At 35.0% G+C, this 18,584-nt stretch overlaps 1 protein-coding gene across 1 annotated transcript; it reads right to left on the bottom strand.

Moving 5' to 3' along the window:
* Positions 1–1,048: 1,048 nt before the first annotated feature.
* LOC124367113 (3 beta-hydroxysteroid dehydrogenase type 7) lies at positions 1,049–17,286 on the bottom strand. Its single transcript, XM_046823767.1, has 5 exons — positions 16,542–17,286; positions 14,875–15,039; positions 11,700–11,945; positions 6,924–7,079; positions 1,049–1,607 (listed from the first exon to the last, which is right to left on the bottom strand). The coding sequence occupies exons 1-5, from the start codon at positions 16,684–16,686 to the stop codon at positions 1,117–1,119; spliced, it is 1,203 nt and encodes a 400-aa protein (XP_046679723.1). The 5' UTR covers positions 16,687–17,286; the 3' UTR covers positions 1,049–1,116.
* Positions 17,287–18,584: the final 1,298 nt, after the last annotated feature.

Raw genomic sequence — 18,584 nt, 5'->3', positions numbered from 1 at the left:
ATTATCTTATGTTTAAATCAAAATACACTTTAATTCTGCAATAGGTAAGGATATTATGACTACATTTGAACAATTTAATGCTATAATCAGCTGATTGGAACAGCTAAAATTAAAACAGCTGATTGTTGTGCTCACAAACAGTGCTGTCACATAATGGAAGTGGATATTTTTAGTACTCGGTTTTTTTAAAGCGCATTATCTCCTTTATTTATCAACCGATTTTCTTATACTTGGTATCGTTGGATTTGTAATTACATTTTCTAACTGAACAAATTTGAAAAATTATTTTATTTGTAATTAGGCCTTTCATTTATATACCAAACCTAAACTTATTACGACAAGCTATTCTTGTCCGAACAAAATGACGGATATTTGGTTAGTGATTAAGTTTTCAAAAGTTTGAATACGATATTTTTATTTGGTTTGGTCCAGAAGTAATTCCTGAAAATATTGGTAGAGAGTTCTAGGACACCCTGTATATTTGAATGTGCAAAGGCAAGATTTATTAGAACTTTACTTACGTATCATCAAGGACCAACAGTGTAGTCGTCTTTCCTTCCGCGATCTTAACAGAAAGGATCCAGAGACTTTAAATTTGGTATACAGGTTAATTTCAGTCCAAGGAAGAGCTCTGCTCATTTTGAGGTCAAAAGTTCATAGGGTAGCAAAGTTATCACTATCCAGGTTAAAGGAGAATGCCAGCGCCTAGTTGATACGCAATGCTTGCAGTACATCGAATAGTTGGAGTTGCGGTCACCGGATTGAAGGTGCTAATATCTTTAGGTTTTCCGGTCCTTCAAAACTGCTCTGTATCGTATTTTCTTTAAAGAAATCATGAATTTTCCGGACATTTACCATTCACTGATACAATAAATCAGTAATCTTGATTGTCGTATCATGGAATGATGTTAAATATCCGAAAAATCCTGTTTTCTTCACAATCCTTCCATCGTAAATAGCAAATTTTTTGACTTTTTTCATCAAACGATATTTTTTTTCCTTTTGACATATTATCTCAAATTGGATGAAAGAAACACTTAACGTAGTATTAAAGTTTAAAGATTTTAATGAACTCATTACGTTACAAAATATACACAACACAACCAATAACTTATTCTAACACAACTGCTGTTGTAGTTGTTGACTCCTCTGTTCTCCCCCACACTCGCGCTCCTCTGGAACAAACCTCCTCTTGGCCTCCTCCGAGTAGTACTTGAGTGCCCTGAGGTGTGCCGCCTGGTGGCCGTACACGGGGGCGTAGTGGAGGTGGAGGTCCGCGCGGAGACGGTTGTACAGGACGATGGACCCGAGGAAGGTGATGGCCGCGGTCGGGGGGAGAGGGAGCGGGCCGGCGCCCAGGACAGGCAGGAGGAACCCCAGAAGGGGCTCCAGGATGGCGGCCAGCGTGTAGGTCACGAAGGGTGGAAGTGACCACCAAGAGTGGCTGTAGGGTGAGGGTTCTCCCGGGGGCTGGGTGAGGCGGACGCACAACTTGGTGATGTCGGTGATGGGAGAGTCGTCCGTGATGAAGAACGGAAGTCCGGCTGCCACTTCCGGGTTGTCGGCGAGGGCGTTCTTAGCGCAGACGTGAGCCCAGCCGGCGTTCCCTGAAACATGGGTCAATGGTCTTTTTATTCTTTCAAATAGAAGCCTAATTCACTGGTAAATCAATGTTGCTAAACAGCAATTCTTTCTGTTTAAAATAGTAAAAGTGGTGGTGGTGTTGTTGACTTGTGTACTTATATGAACTTTCAAAAATGGTGCGTGTCGGATCGACATTATAATGTCGACCACCACTATGAAATTGATTCATATCGACATTATAATGTTGACCACAACAACGGAATAGATTCGAATTGACATTATAATCACCACTACGGAATTGATTAGGATCGACATTGTAATGTCGATTACTACTACGGAATTGATTCGGATCGACATTATAATTTCGACCGCCACTACGGAATTGATTCGGATCGACATTATAATGTCAATCACCACTACGGAATTGATTCGGATCGACATTATAATGTCGATTACTACTACGGAATTGATTAGGATCGACATTATAATGTCAATCACCACTACGGAATTGATTCGGATCGACATTATAATGTTGATTACTACTACGGAATTGATTAGGATCGACATTATAATGTCAATCACCACTACGGAATTGATTCGGATCGACATTATAATGTTGATTGCCAAGAGAGTGGCACAATATTTTTTTGTGATTTATTTTATTTCAGTTATTTTCTTTTAAGATATCCTCCTTTATGAGGAAGGGACAATTTCATTTTTGTATCACTACACAAGGATTTATAGGCATTTAAAAAAGGATTTATGGAAATTTTGTGACCAACTCCAAGAAAACATCTGAATACGTGATTACCTAAATTATGTATATGAGTTATTAATTCAGAAAATGGCATGTTTTAGTGATTCATGACTTAGCAGCCGGCCCGATATACTCGATTGTAGCCTCATAAGAACAATGTTAAACCCCACGTACTTTAACGCCTTTTTTAGTCGTAGAATTGTGGGAGATGTTCTATTTTAAACATATTATTAATAAGTAGCCTAAAAATAATTTTAAGTTTCTTCAATATATTTTGTAATTGAGAAAAAACTCAAAAACATTTTTGTACTTGATCACTTAAATATTCAAAAGGTATACACATTACAACAAAATTAAATTTTTATTATACAGGGTTTAAATTAATTCCTGATAAGTATAGATATATTCCAAACGGATTGGGCTATCGATGTACAAATCTTTAACATACTTACTAAATTACTTTTCGGATTTTTTAAAGGTTAAAAATATTTCACCCCCTTTTTCAAAGGGAGGTAGAAGGGAGTAACTTTAAATTTTCAAATTGCAACCTCTATCTGGTAACATGTCATTTTAAACGCCTATTCAATGGAAACACAATGACGTGAACAACACATCTCTACAAGGCTGCTAGTAAAAGCTAAGGGCAAATAATCCCATCATTTTAATGCCACCTAGAAAAAGACACCTCTTACCAAAACTATGCTCACCAGAAACATTACATAAAGAGATAAGCTGGGCACCTCAAAGTCTTACTAAAATATATCACGCATGCATTGTGTTTATATGCGCAAGACGTTGGGATTGTACATACAAATTATTATTTTTCTGCATTATTTGCCCATAACCTTTGCTAGAAACGGCATCCAGGTGTTTTCTTAGTGTCATTGTGTTTCTATTGAATAGTCCTTTAATACGATATGTCTCAAGATAGTGGTTGCAATTTGAAATTTTAAAGTGACCCCCTTCTTTCCCCCCTTAAATATATATATATATATATATATATATATATATATATATATATATATATATATATATATATAAACCCTCCGAAAAGTCCAAAAAAAATTTTAATAAGTATTATAAACATTTTACATCAATATCTCAATCCGTTTGGAACATTTCCAGGTGTATCAGGACTTATTTACACCCCCCGTATATTATATAAAAAATTAATAACCTTAACTTCAGTCGTTTTTGTGTGCTTTATTACAAGATATCCCCGAATAGTTTAGAGCCTAAAACTCTTTGGGGAGTGATTAAAACATCTGTTATATGAGATATTAACATCTATTCTTCTTTTTAGATAATGTGCTTAGACTAAAAAACGCAAAAATTTTTAAACTTTTGCCGAATACCTACACATAGCACCACCTTAAATGATTATAGACTTAATAAAGCAATGATATTAAAGCTCATGTGATTACCTGCATTAACCTGATTGCCTAAAGAGAATTGTTTAAAGTATTTGACACAATATTAAAAAAGTTTAAAAATATGGTTTATTTACAGAGAAATGATTTGAGATCGGTTTTATAGGGACTTTAATACACCGAGTGTCCCATGAAGAAGCTTGTTCCGATATATGTAATTGGCTGAGCGCTATCGAAGTTTTGTGTCTTTCTGTCAGTACGATATCTTGAGAACCAACTTACCTATAGACTTTTGCATGAAACTTTATTTCTACGTAGGCATCACCGAGTTCGATGATGGTGAACATGTTTGCATTAGTCTTATGGCTAACCATCGTGGCGACGAGAAATTTGCAGAATAAATAATAAATAAAACATAAAAAAATAATCAAAAGCCATTGTTGAATAAGATACTGCCTCATCCTGAACTCATTATTCATAGTTTAGTTTTAAAACAATAAATAATGAAAACCCTAAAACGTTTTTAGTTGTGGCTCATTATATTTTTCCACAAGTTGAAACCTGAGCTAAAAATTTTCTATACAATAAGATACCCTATCTGAATATTTAAGTATGTGTTTTAATTTTCATAATAGTTTTAGAAACAGCAAATGTTTTGCACATTCCGCTCTTGAATCCCACTAATTTCGAGGTTTGTCCTCGAATCACGCTGAAACTGCTATACGGATTGTGCTGAAATTTGGAACAGGTATAGCTTTTGGTCTGAATTAACATTTAGAGTGCTTTTTACCACCCATAACACATTCATTTCACCAAATAAAGTCGAATTCAAATTGAAAAATTAGTTTGCTTACATTCGAATGTTATGATAAGAACGAAACGTAATAATGTTTCATAATTCAAATTAAACTGGCACTAAACAGCTGTTGACAGCTATAATTCGACAAACTTTCTGAAACATCTGTTTACATTGCTAATGAAAATAAAAAGATAATGGCGGGCGACTTATTATGCCAAAACACCGGGGGTGAATTTAAACGACCAGAACAGACCCATATTGACCGCAGCAACTTTTTAGTTGTACGATACACTTTCGTCATTGGGATAAAAAGGCTAACTCTTATTGTTACTGAAGCCATCGAAGAACTTCAATAAATTATCATGGAATGTGGGAGGTAAATACTAATCTTATAAAAACTGTTTCACTTTACGACCTCAGGATCCCAAACCTCTGTTCTTTAAACTTAAATCTAAATTGGATCAGGAGATTGGAATAGCTTTGAGTGACTATCGATTATCTCTAGACTGTTTATTATGTCATAGAAAAAGAATACATAGATATATTGTCCAGTTTTTCAACAGAAAATTGCGTGCGAAGCCGCGGGTAACTGCTAGTTTACTATATTGACGTATCCGTCAAAATACCTACTTGAAATATAGACAGGCTATATTTAGGAAGTAAACAATGTTGCCAATTCACAATTCTGAACAGTCACTTTAGTGAAGCAAAAATAGAAGTTGAATATTTCGAAACTGGTTTATTCACATTACAGGAAGTGAAACTAGGCCTACGAGACTAGTCAATAGGCTGAATGTGGCCTTGCAATTACGTAATCATTTCTAGTAGAACTTAAACTTCATGTGATTTGGGCTTTAATTATTTGCTTACGTTTCAGTTGAAGCAACAGTGATTCTTTGTCAAAGCAGAACCCTTTTGCATTTTTCTATACCGATCCTTGTTTAGAGCATACTCAATTTGCATTTTAAACCCATTCAGAGAAATTCAGCGAAAGTCGGTGGACCGAAAAAGTCCTTGTTTTAAATCAATGTAACCTGGTTGCCATATTGGTCCTAGATTTGGTATGTTTTACGATACATATACTCCAATTATATGGCATACTAAACCAACTTTATGAATTAAAAACTAATTTCTCCAATACACCAAATAATAAATATACTTATTTTTTTGTCTCTCAGGACAAGAAGCTTAGAAATTTCAACTAGTCCTATAGAGACCTTTGCGCTGCTTCCGGAGTTATAGGACATTTTGGATGGGTTAGGTTGAGAGAAAAGACGCCTCCTGTCGAGATTCATGAAGTTTGGATTATGGCACTAATCTCATGTCCCCTCGGAAGAAACAGAAGACAGCTCTGAACCACCCTCTCCAATCAAAGCAGGCAGGGGGTGGCACATAATTATAGGGTGGCAAGAACCTTTGACTATTAGAGAACGAACCCTACCAACTCCAATAGTCATCTCCGCAGTAGACTAGACCTATCGAATTACCCTTGCACTCCAGAATCTCGACATTTGCGGTTAGTGATGTGTCGCTCCTGGACATCCATAGGTTGTGACACATCGGTTTTTGCTGTATTCACTATTGGTTCAACTGGAAGGTATAAACCAGCCAGAAGTGAACCCTCCTGGGGAAATAATATACTGGGGGATATATACTTTAAACATCTCATGTATTTCAGTATTGATAATTTCTTTACTAAATGTTTCTTTTTGATGATGGTAAGATTGTGAAAGAAATTGGGCTTTTCCGGACAGTTGCCATCAAGTAACACAAAAACAATCAGTAATACTTCCTTTCAAGAACAGCAAATCTGGTCTCGTCTTCATGTGGATACCTGACCCAACTCATAGCTACAGTCTGTACCATGGAGGTTAAGTGTAAGAAAAGGCCATGTGGCCCTAATTCGCCTCAAATAAAGAAATATTCCATTTCATGAGGCCAGTCGTCGTTGACACAAAAACAGGCCTTAGGCCAAATAATTGCAGGAAGCTGAATATTTTGTATGTTGTCAGGACATATTAGAGTAGTATTAAAACAAGTTTACAGCTTCGAAATCCTTTAGCTTTAACTTTCAAGAGCCAAAAAACCTTTAAAACTTTTGGACTTTCTCTTTTCGGATTATAGCTCTTGAAAGGTGGGGTTTTCATGAAAAGTCATTCATACCTTTTTTAAAAGTAGATCAAATGTGGAAAAATTTAAGACCAACTGCAACTCTGCAGGTATAATAGTTCCCGAGTTATTAAAATTTAAAAATTGGCATTTTTTTCAAAAAAATTTTATCATTTTGATTTTAGTCATCTTTTAGCTAGAATGTTAATTCAAATGCTCATCCCTCGGGGAAAGTCACATGTTATACTATAACTATTTCTCTATATTAGTGGAAAGTATTTCACTACTCCATTCTAGAACTTACCCGCGTAGCAAAGCTGGTGTTTCCCCCCAGGGCCACTCACTCGTGGAAAGTTGCCCTCGCAGTAGTCTGCCACCCTCATTATGAGGGGAATGAACCCACGGTCCTCCTCCCCGTACAGCAGGGTTGGCCTCAATGCCACCGTCCTCAGCTTTTCCCCTGTACCAACACAATTAGAGGTTAATTACACCAATTAACGTTAATTAAATAAGACATCGCAGTCAGTCATTGGTCTAATTGTCACTAATGAGGGAATACCAAATTATCACTAATCTATTGTTGGAACTTTTTTATATGATTTTCACCTCATTTTGATCACCCTTTCAGTACAATTTTTCAATACTAAAAATGCCAGACAGTTTTCTGACGTTTTGCATGGTTTTAGTAAAATAGCTTTAATAGTTTATTTGATCAGTTATATTGTTATTTATTTTACCATTATATTTCCAATAATCCATAGAACAACGTGGTGTATAATAGATTTATATCTTACAAAAAATTAAAAGAATTTAACTTTTACAAAACAGAGTTTGATCTTGCATAACTTGTAGGAAAATAGTATTGTAATAAACATTTTTTCTGAAAGACCATTTTATTTTATACATATAGTTGAAACTTTACATTGATATATTCATAAACATAAAACAAAAATAAAACAGCGTAAAGAATTTAGCACGTCATTTTTTAGTTTTTTTAGTTTAAAAGTCTATAAAAGTAAGTACTGATCCTTATAATATTTATTTAAACGGAATAAATGTAATAAATAAGTGCACAATGTCTATTTACATAAAGGTTATATACATAGCGCCTTCCCGGAATTTCTTTTATCATTGGTGATCGGAAGTGCACTTAGGGTGAAGTCCTCTTTTGCATTTTACACAGATGTTGTCTTTTCCTTTTTTTTCTCCAGTTTATGTACTCCTTTCATTACAAATACATAAATTTTTTTCATCTTCTACTACATTGTTAAACTTGAAACCGGAACTGAATTCGCGGGTACTGTAGACACAAATAAGTACAGTTCTCTCCTGAAAATATCTATTTTGATATATTTCCTCATTTTAATACCGTATGCAAAACTACTAATTGTTACAAAACATAGATTTTAATTTTCCTTTTCAGTACGGAAGTTACTCTAAGGTTCACAATAAAGTTTAACGCGTCCTTGTAAATACGCACATCCAAGTGCTCGACATCCATTTGGACTGGATTTTTCCATAATTTTTCAGAGAGATGAATTTCTTGACGTAGCGAAATACATGTTTCTTTAATGAAGAAAAATACACATTACAGTGAAATTAATTTCGTGATTTTATACTGGTCTTATAAATGAAATTGTTTTAGAAACAGAATGTTTTTATCTTAAATGGAAATAGGAACAGTTTATGAACAACGTTTATGAACAAAAAAAAAAAAAAAACAATAATAACTTGAAATATGCAACCCAAAAAAGGACGAAATTTTACGTTGCATAAATAGAAAAAAATTGAAGAGACTAATAAATGACTATGTAAGTGCTAAAAATTGATTATAATGTTATAAAATTAAAGATGTTTTATTTATATCCCTATTAAAATTACATTTTTATGGACACATTAATATTTGATTCCATTTTCATAAATTAAATGTTTCATTGTCAAGAATTAAACTTATTTCATATATATATATATATATATATATATATATATATATATATATATATATATATATATATTTCATCATATTAAACTTGTTATTAACGTCAAGGACTCATGAACCCTTTATTGTTTACAACATTAGGAGCATTAGGAGTAGGTAATGGGTAAATTTGTTTCATGGGCAAATGTAAGAAGATCAAGTCATTAGTAAGCAGCATTGGTCGACAGCGAGAGTGGCAAGACCTATCCGTAATTGTTTGTTTGGGTTTTGAACGTTAATGTTAGTTACAACTACCCATGTGGGAACACTAGAAGAAGGGCTAAATAATGCAGGCACTTGGAAATACTAGGATTTATAACCCTTTGACAGATATGTGGCGATGCTGCTCGGAGAGTCAATGTGTACATGGACTCTACACACTGCCCCCAGGAACTCGAAGAGAGATAAAAAATTACTAAGTAATTTTTTTTAAATTGAATTCAGCTCCAGTTCGCCTTCTTCTTACGTGCAACATCTGAAATCTGATGCTGTTGCAGACTTAACTTCTGAAACCTGGAGTCATGTTCGTCTGAAGGGACCCAAAAATTGTCGGTGACGAAGAACGAAGACGCTTAAAACGAACCCCCCCTCCCTATCGTTTCGACATCAGAGATACACAAACTACAAAAAGTAGTGCGATCCAGGTGAAGAGGTATTCTCATTGTCTCATCAGTTGCACAAATGAGCGCACTACGATGTTGACTGACACGATTTCAAAGCACGGTGGAGCAACCGAGTCTTCTACACATGAAGCAGCTAACGTTTGCCCGTAAGAGGAAGGTGAACTGGAGCTAAATTCAATATTCAAATCGAATCAGCCCTTCCAACCATAGCTGCTTTTTTGTAAGGGAAATTTAATACTCTAAGATGCGTTTTACATTATTTACGCATAAAAGGTTCCCCAAGGGTGGGTCACATCTTAATGATCCACACCTGCCAGTAGAACCTGCACGGGACCAAAAAATGATATTTCAATATTAGTGTCGAATAGGCAACCCAATATAGCAAAAAAAGCTAGAAACAGGAAATCCCTATCGCAAATATTGAGGAAAAAGCATGACTTCATTGATGCGTCTAGTTGCGGAGGAATGATTGTTGGAGTTTGTGGGATTCCCTTAAGGATGCGCTTTACCCCAGCGCTCGAAGCCAAAAGCAAGGGTTACAAATCATGCCCTTATTGTTGGGACGATCTTTAGGAAACATATAGTCCAATTAAAGCTAACATTTCACTAAATGCTTCTCGTAAGAGCGTATGAACTATTCGTTGGGAAGACGGTCGCTGGGCAAATGTCGGTGATGCTCGATCCCTTCCATAGTCCCATTCGTTGTCCTCCCTACAACCGAATTTGCAGCGTTTCCTCTGGATTCTTGAAACACTTTAGAACTCTACATTGCCAGCTTTGACCGGTAGAGGCTTTAACAGAGCTAATCTCTCCTTCTTCCTAGATGGCATGAGATAGTGTTCACTGAACCTCCTCATGGTGGCTGTCCCACGGGGTCTAGACAGAGGCTCCAATTCATCCAACTTTAAACTCCAAGAATTACCAGAGAAGATCTTACAGATGTTAAGTGCGATAGAGATTTCCTCAGATTCTTGTTACAATGAAAATAAAAATCAATAAGTTCTATCAATAAATCAATCTTATGAAATATCTAATCCTCACAAATTCAATTTCTGAAGGAAACAAGATTTTCCGGACATTTGTCATTGTTCAGTGAAAAAAGATCAGTAACACTACGTTTCGAGATCTGCAATCTGATCTGTTATTGTGACTGAATAAACCAGTCATACGAGAGCCCATTCGTTTGTCTTATCCTCTTACAAACAAACTTTAAGAAAATCCATTTCTGACTGGAACGGAACACTTTATCAGTCGAGTATATCTAAAAAGCGTTTGAAGAATGAAAAGATTAAAGGTTAAAAATAACTATCTTTTTGAAACATCATTAAAATTAAATGAAAATTTGAAAGAAAACATAATTAGTAAGGTAGATTGTCTATACGCGTTGTGGTTCCTCACAAACTATGAGGTAATTTGATTCAGTTACGTTGTTGAAGCCAACCGGCTCGAGTGAGTGAGACAGAGAAAGCCCTTTGTCTCTTTACCTCACCGTAATAAAGTGAAAAACAGAGTGATGACTAAAAAGAGCGTCACTCAACTGAAGTCATAAGGCATGTTTTGAGGTAAATTAAATATAATTCAAAAAAGAGAACTTAAAAAGATTCCATACTATTATCCAAGGAAAAGAGAGAACCCTTAAAAATAATAAAGAAGGAATATAACTTAACAAAGAAGCTAGCAACATATTATCGAAAACTTGGCAGGCTATGTTGAAGAAGCTACATTGAGCACTGAAATATTGGATTGATTGATCGGCACTGCTTAGCTTTCAGCCAATCACGTTAAAGTACTGCCCCCTTCACATACCTGAAAATGCGTTTAACAATTATTGTTCACTGAAGATTGCTCTACACAAAGGGGCATAAATATTCACGATTTGTTTTGTTAGTGATGTTTTGAAGCGTTGTAAAACTTAAAACCATTAATATAGTTACTATTTAATATCTTCATCTGTCTTCAAGAAAGTCCCTTTTAAATCACAAGGAAAATATTTTTAAATGTCTGAATTCTAAACCAAATTATATGAACTATCTTCGCCTGTCTTCAAATGGATTCCATTCGTTGTACAGGAAGGAAGAATATTCTCTAAGGTTTGAATGTAAAATCAATTTACTATTGACTATCTTCACCTGTCTTCAAATAGTTCCTATTCGTTTCATAGGAAATAAGAACACACTTAAAGGTTTGAATAAAAAAAAAACAATGTACTATTGATTATCTTCCACTTTCTTAAAATAGATACTATTGTCTTAAAGGAAAGAAAAACATTCTCCAAGGTTTATTGACTATGTTCACCTGTCTTCAAATAGGTCCTATTAGTTTCACAGGAAAAAACAACATTGTTAAAGATTTGAATTTAAAAGAAATTTACTATTGACTATGTTCACCTGTCTTCATAAAGATCCATATAGTTTCACAGGAAAGAAGAACACCCTTAAAGGTTTGGATGTAAAGACAATGTACTACTGACTATCTTCACCTGTCTTCAAAGTGGTCCCGTTGGCTTCACACACAAACCGCTCCGCCTGCAGCTTGGACCCTGCGTATGCGGAGAAGACGAGTCTGGAGATATCCTTGGGGCACGTAGCCTTGTTCTCGGTCTGGTTGACGACGGCGGAGAAGAAACCGTGATGGAAGTACGGCACCAACGTCACCTCAGACGTGCTCGTGAAGACCAGCCGGGGCACGTTCATCTCCTGGCACAGACGTATCACGTTCTGGGTACCTGGAAGATAAAAACGTTTCCATGGGTACAAAAGGAGAAAGCATTATAGGTTAGACTTTTAGGATAGATGGTACCGGATTCATTATTTAATGCCCTATCAAAAGAGATGGTAAAGTTTGTTCAAGATAAGCCAGGAGGGTGAATTCGGGAGCGGTGAGGAGTGAAATATCTCGGTATCGAATTTTCTGCTCAAGCTTGTTGGGTTCAATTGGTTCAGAAATTATCTGATGAGAGAAATGTAACGCGTTGTCTCCCTTAGTAAATGTAAGATTAATTCTAAATCCCTCCAATATTCCAATATAAGCGCTGGAGAAGTCTACAAATTGCACAAATTCACACGTTGCAAATATAATTTTTCCTAAATTACCAGATTACCTTAAGCTACTGAGTGTTTACAAACCCGACACGTATAAAAAGAAAGCAACCTCGTAGCTTCTAAACATACATAAGGGTGAATTAGAATATTTTATAACTTCTTTGTATGTAAACTAGCTTAATTTTTGATCTTCGATAGTGTCATGATGGTTGTGTTTTTCGATTATGGTAAATGGAGGGATAGGAAGGGAGAGAGAGAGAATGGAAAATCTACAATACATCACTAAAATACATATATTATAATTGAATTGAATAGTATTTGAAGTACTCAAATGAAGTAACAGAATTTCCAAATGCATTGCATAAAAATACGGGGACTGAAAAATATCGTAAATATTAGCATTAAAGTAATTGAATTGCGATAACACATACAACATTCCAGAACTGTACACAACCAAGTACGCATAAATGTTAAATTTCAAGTCCCTCCAGAATTCTTATTATTTCGTCTTAATGTTATGGAAGGAAAGAAACAAAGCGGAAGATAAAAGAAATTTACTGCTTTTATGCTCATCCTAATAATTCACTGAACATTCCTTGGGGGATCAGGCAGATCATTTTAAGTTAACTAATCATCTGAGGGGACAAAACATGTTTCCATCTCTTAAACCCCCAGGACATATACAGGATCTTTCAGATGTACGATAATCTACAACAACACGTTACAAAATTCCCCGATTGTCTCGTAATAGCATTGCTAATTAGCTGTAAAGAATTTCGCCTTGTTCTAAAAGTACAGTGTGAAAACAAGATAATTAATGACCACAAACAATCAAACAAGGAAAACAAATGCCCAACAACAAACAAACACGCGGATGATTCTCGCCTGTGGCGTAGAAGATTATTCACGACAAACTTTGTTTTAAACAACAAATTCCAGTTATCTCTATATCTAAATTAAACAAACAGGAGTTACGTTATGAATGTTGTGTTGTAAACCACAATCGCGTGGTCAGAAATTACTGATAAATATATTAGATTATAATAATAATTTGATTTCAGACAAGTGATATTTTTTATGTTCTTCCTTAATTAATGGTGTAGATTAGATTCTTCATTTGACTATTTTCTAACTGTCGTTTGTTATCATTTTTTTGTTACATAATAGTATGCAGATGTGAAATGTTTTAGGAGACTGCAACGAGGCCTTATCCAAAACCCAAAAGTTAATAAAATAGCTTTTAGGCGTTCGTTTTCCTCCATGGGTCCATATTTATTTAATCAAATTCCAAAACAAAATAAAATTTGTAATTATTTTTGCAATAATATAACTAATTGACTTCTTAGTCAAACTGAACAAATAGATATCAGAAACAACAGACTCTAGTCTAAAATATGCTTAATTGAATTATTTCTTTTTCTTACATATTTGCAAACTTAAATTCGTCTCCTTTATAAAAAATTCTTTAGTTTTAAATGTACTTCTCTTTTAAATAGTAACCAAACACAACATTAAACTTATAGAATCAGAATACTATTTCATTGGTCTCAAATGTCAAGATTTATTGTCATTGTTTAAATTTTACTTGTAAATTAAAGTATTCAATATATTAGAGTCATATTTGTATGTATAAAATTACATTAACTAGTAAGCAAATTTAAGTTTAACAACAGTTTAAATTGATCAAAATATGTTCTTATCAACGCAAATGTGTTTTTCTTTAAGATGTACTTTTAGTTAAATGTAGTAAGAAACTCTAAATATTACCGCAGTGATCTGCACATCAAGGCCTTATCAGAGAAGACCCGTCTGTTATCAGACCTTTCCTTATCTATTGTTTTGTTTATGTAAACAAGTAACTTGTTAATGTGGTTAGATTATATGCCATAATAATCTTGTTAGTAGAGTTTATATATTTTCGGAATAAATTTCATTATTTCGGATTAAAAGACTTTTTTATTCCGGATTTGTTATATAAAGGAATGGAAAATTAAGGTTTCTGAACTTCAAGTCGGTTTAGAGATTCAATCTCTGGTAGGTAACTTTATTGACAAGACCAGAAGGAAGGGTGAAAGAGAAAAAAGAATGAATACAGGAATAGGAATCTTGTAACAAGAAAAAGGATTTATAGGATATAATAAGAAGTCGGGTTTATAGAGTCCAGCTTCCTTACCATACTTTGTTTGAAGTTTATTTTTGAGGTTGGAAGGATCGTCAAAGAAACAGGATTTTCCGGGCATTTCTGCTACCGCTCAGTGAAACAAAAAATCAGTAACACTACGTTTTGAGATCTGCAATCTGATCTCTTCTTCGGGTAAATAACTAACCTAACACATAATTACAAACTAGGTTAAATTAAACAAATCATACCAAAGCGTTGTGACACGCCTAAGTCAGAAATCACAACCACCATGTTGTGTGTCAACTTCACTAACCCTAAAACATGCACTTAATAGAAAACTATACACAATACTAATTATCAAAATGTAACTATATAGTACAGGTCGCAATAGGTCTGCATTCGTCAACCAACCACCTACGACTGACCAGAGGCCAATAGCAAATGGGGATCGTCACGGCAGAAAAAGATGACTGCAATAAAACGTCTCTTACCTATGACGTTGACCCTGTGTAGACGATCGGTGTCTGCAGGAAAGTCGTAGGACACGAAAGCAGCGCAGTGGATCACGCAGGATACATCCTGGAACGCTGTCCTGCAGGTTTCTATCTCCGTGACGTCAGCCACAACGCTAACGATGGGTTTTTTAACGTCATGTCCTGAAAAAGTTCCTCTAAGTATTTGGCACTGTACATATATTTTCAATGATCACTCATTGTCTTTTGCAGGACAGGACAGTACATGCGATAACTCAGGTCTTTCCATCTCATTTGTAGAATTTAAACAATCGTGGCTGTTGTGATTGATTGAAATTTCAAACAAACACACAGAGCCTAAATTTTTTGTGGCGGTAAATTTAAATATTCTTTACTTTTTAAGGACATCCACATTATACCTCAAAAACTATTAATTATCTAAACGGTATCTAATTAATTCACGTTATCTACTTTTACTTGTCTCGTTTGTGTTCAAGGTGGATAAATCTAAACATGAAGACTGCATAATTTTCTTACTAAATACTTTTATTAATACAGCAGTGTTTATTGTGAAATAACCTGATCTACTAACTTATCAAACTGTGAGAAAGAGATAAAGTTTTTCTTATTTTATTCATGTAGCCTACACATCGTGAGTAAGAAATTACTGACAGTTACTTGTAACCGATATATCTAACAATCTGTCGATATTGATCTCATTCTCGCCGACATCGATTCATTTTTGGAGGCAGAAAACGAGAACCGATCGTAACAATGACACGTAATTTGCACAGTAAGTCAAATGAAATCTGTTCTTTCTGATAATGTTGTTTAAGGTTTGTTATTGACGATAGAAGTTTTGAAAGGATAACAGGATTTTAAAAGGTATAACACAACGTTTCGAGGATTTAAATCTACCCTATTCGTCACGTGGGGGAGGAATTAATACATAAAAAAATAACGAACAGAAAGAAGTAAAGAAGGGAAAGAAAAGGGTTCAAACATACCCAAAAGCTGCTTGGAGCCAGTCCTGACGTTGTCACTGCACAGGATGCGAAGTCCCGAGCACAAATCACGTACGAGGATAACAATCACACATCACACAGCCCTTCTCTATCGTTTCTTTCCCTTCTTCACTTCTTTCTGTTTGTTGTTTTTGTATTCATTAATTCCTCCCCCACATGACGAAGAGGATAGATTCCAATCCTCGAAACGTTGTGTTATACCTTTTATGACCTATAACTATGGCAAATGTCCGAAATCCTGTTATTTTAGGTTTCCGGTAAGAAAAATTCTTTAAAAAATAATGGCCTCCGGATAATATTCAAGTACCAATTGTAGTATATAACAGAAGTGTGGTGCGAACGTTAGTGTGTTAATTTTAAGTTAACTTCTATAAACGGGAACGTAACAAGGAACCAGATTAGATAAGCCTGGGAGAAAAGTTCACTAGGGTATCAGAATATCTGAGATGATAATTCCACGAAAATGACAATCCAGTAAAATTGCGGAGAGATAAGAAAGGAGAAACTCTGATAAGAAAAATTGATTTGGCAATACAATCAACAACAGGTTATAAATGGAAAGAATTGAGAGCTACAACATAACCTCCCCTACATATTTGAATATACAGTAGTGTACTAGAATATATAATTTAAATATACTTTTTTATAAATACAACTTACCCAAACAATTCCTGTAGGGCTTGAGGTCCAAGACCCGAATCTCCGTCACCCTTGGATCCCTTTCCTGCAATTCCCGAACGACATGTTGTCCAAGGAACCCACTACCTCCTAAAACATCCCCCAGGAACATCTTACAACTTGTCATCTCTTTCAGCAATTTCACTTTCAAAGTTATGGAAATAAAGCACTATTACATATGTTTTGTTCATTCGAGGTTTATACCGAATTAACTACTTTGATTTCTTAATGCACTGTTATTTTTCATTGTTTATTTTCCATTTGTCTTCTCAGGATAAATTTAAAAACGACAAAACTATTCCAATACGCGAACATAACCGAACATAACCTCAAATGTTGACAACTAAAATGCTCTGATTTTTCTCAACCGAAGAGATAAAAGTAGTCGTCCTCTGCTTTGTAGTTTGCTTCCAACTTTTTGTTTTTCCGCCCGAGTATTGCCTGGCTAAGGTGGCGGGTTTCGGAATAAAGTATATAGAAGAAAAATATGCACACAGCTAAACCCCAAACTGCTATCACAAACACCAGGATTTCCACCACACTCCAATGTGTATTAAAGCCAGTATATTGAGACCTGTGATTTCTTCTGTTGAAATGACGTTGACTTTGATTTTCCGCGTCGTAAAATTCACCTTGCCACATTGAATTTTCTAGAATTCCAAAAGGTCCACTTCTAGTAAAGTGTTAAATAATTGTACGATTGTAATTTGTTGTGGTTCAGTAGTAAAAGTGAATACCCTAACATATGTTTGATTTGATCAAAGTAAACAAACAAATATCTTTGATTTCAACAGAAGTTTTTCAAAACTTCAAAACCACTGATTGATTGTGGTCTTATAAACGGTAACGTCTTACTCTTTGTACCTCAGGCCATGATTTTATAGAGCAATATAAGACTTTAAATCGATTATATCGTCGTGTCGCGTTGCCTAGAATTCGATAGGGTCCAACCAAGCGGCCCAAGAGACAACAGGTCCAAGTCCGCCAGTACAAAAAAATCACCATTCCAAAATGGCGTTTTGAATATTCACTAACCTTCAGAAATTCAACCAGGACAAAGCCTGCGTTTCTTTTTCGGTTGAATCTGAGTATCAGGAGCGCAGAGATGGATAGGGGTTAGGATAGCAGAGCTTTGGCGATCACCGATTCCATCACAAGAGATTGACGGCCTACTGAGGCGGGCAGTTTGAAGGACCGCACTGTTTTATACAAACATATTATTTATGTATATGTATGTATGTGTGTGTATGTATATGTATGTGAATTTAATTATTTTTTATTTGCTGTGGTAATGTATTGCATTTCATTATGAAATACAACTTAATTGTGTGCTTTGTATTAAATATTGGTATGGTTTATTCATTACTCTAATTATGTATATTTTACTCTGAAAGAGGAGCTGCCAGGCCCATCTGCCTTAAATTAATTAGTGATGGCAACCTCAACTCAGCTAATAGCTCAGAGGTGCCTATCCATTGTACTTTTTTCTACTTTTTTTAAGTAATTTTTGTGTGAATTGTAATGTACTTTGGAAATAAAGATTCTTGATTCTTGAATATTAAATCAACCTGCGCTGGTGAATTTATTTTTTGACATACAAATTTATGAAGCTAACCAGTGCTTCTTGGTCTGTTCTTTTTTTACAAGAGAGCCTGTAGAATACCTTCTTCCATCTTCAAAGAAAACACTCCAACACGAGAAATGAAGTCATGCAAAAACATTTTCATCGCGTGGGGGAAAAGATGGCACTCGTGGGGATTCATACAATTCGTTGAAGTTATATAACCTCAACCTATAACCTAAAATGTGTATTTTAGGGATTTTTGTTTCTGGTCCTCCTCTAGATGAGATAAAAGGCTCTATGACTTGAGGAAGAGTTAGTTAGAAAACTCACTTTGAAGGTAAGTGTAAAAATCATACTTAAAATTAAGTAAAAAATAAGGTTTATATTAATACGCATTTCAATTCGTCTGCAAAATAAGACAGAGTAATGACAGATTACAAACTTGATCAATGGATTTTTAA

This window comes from Homalodisca vitripennis, chromosome 8, assembly GCF_021130785.1.
Source record: "Homalodisca vitripennis isolate AUS2020 chromosome 8, UT_GWSS_2.1, whole genome shotgun sequence".
Lineage (NCBI taxonomy): Eukaryota > Metazoa > Arthropoda > Insecta > Hemiptera > Cicadellidae > Homalodisca > Homalodisca vitripennis.
Note: the sequence above shows the minus strand (reverse complement) of the source record. Positions and strands in the feature narration are given on the sequence as shown.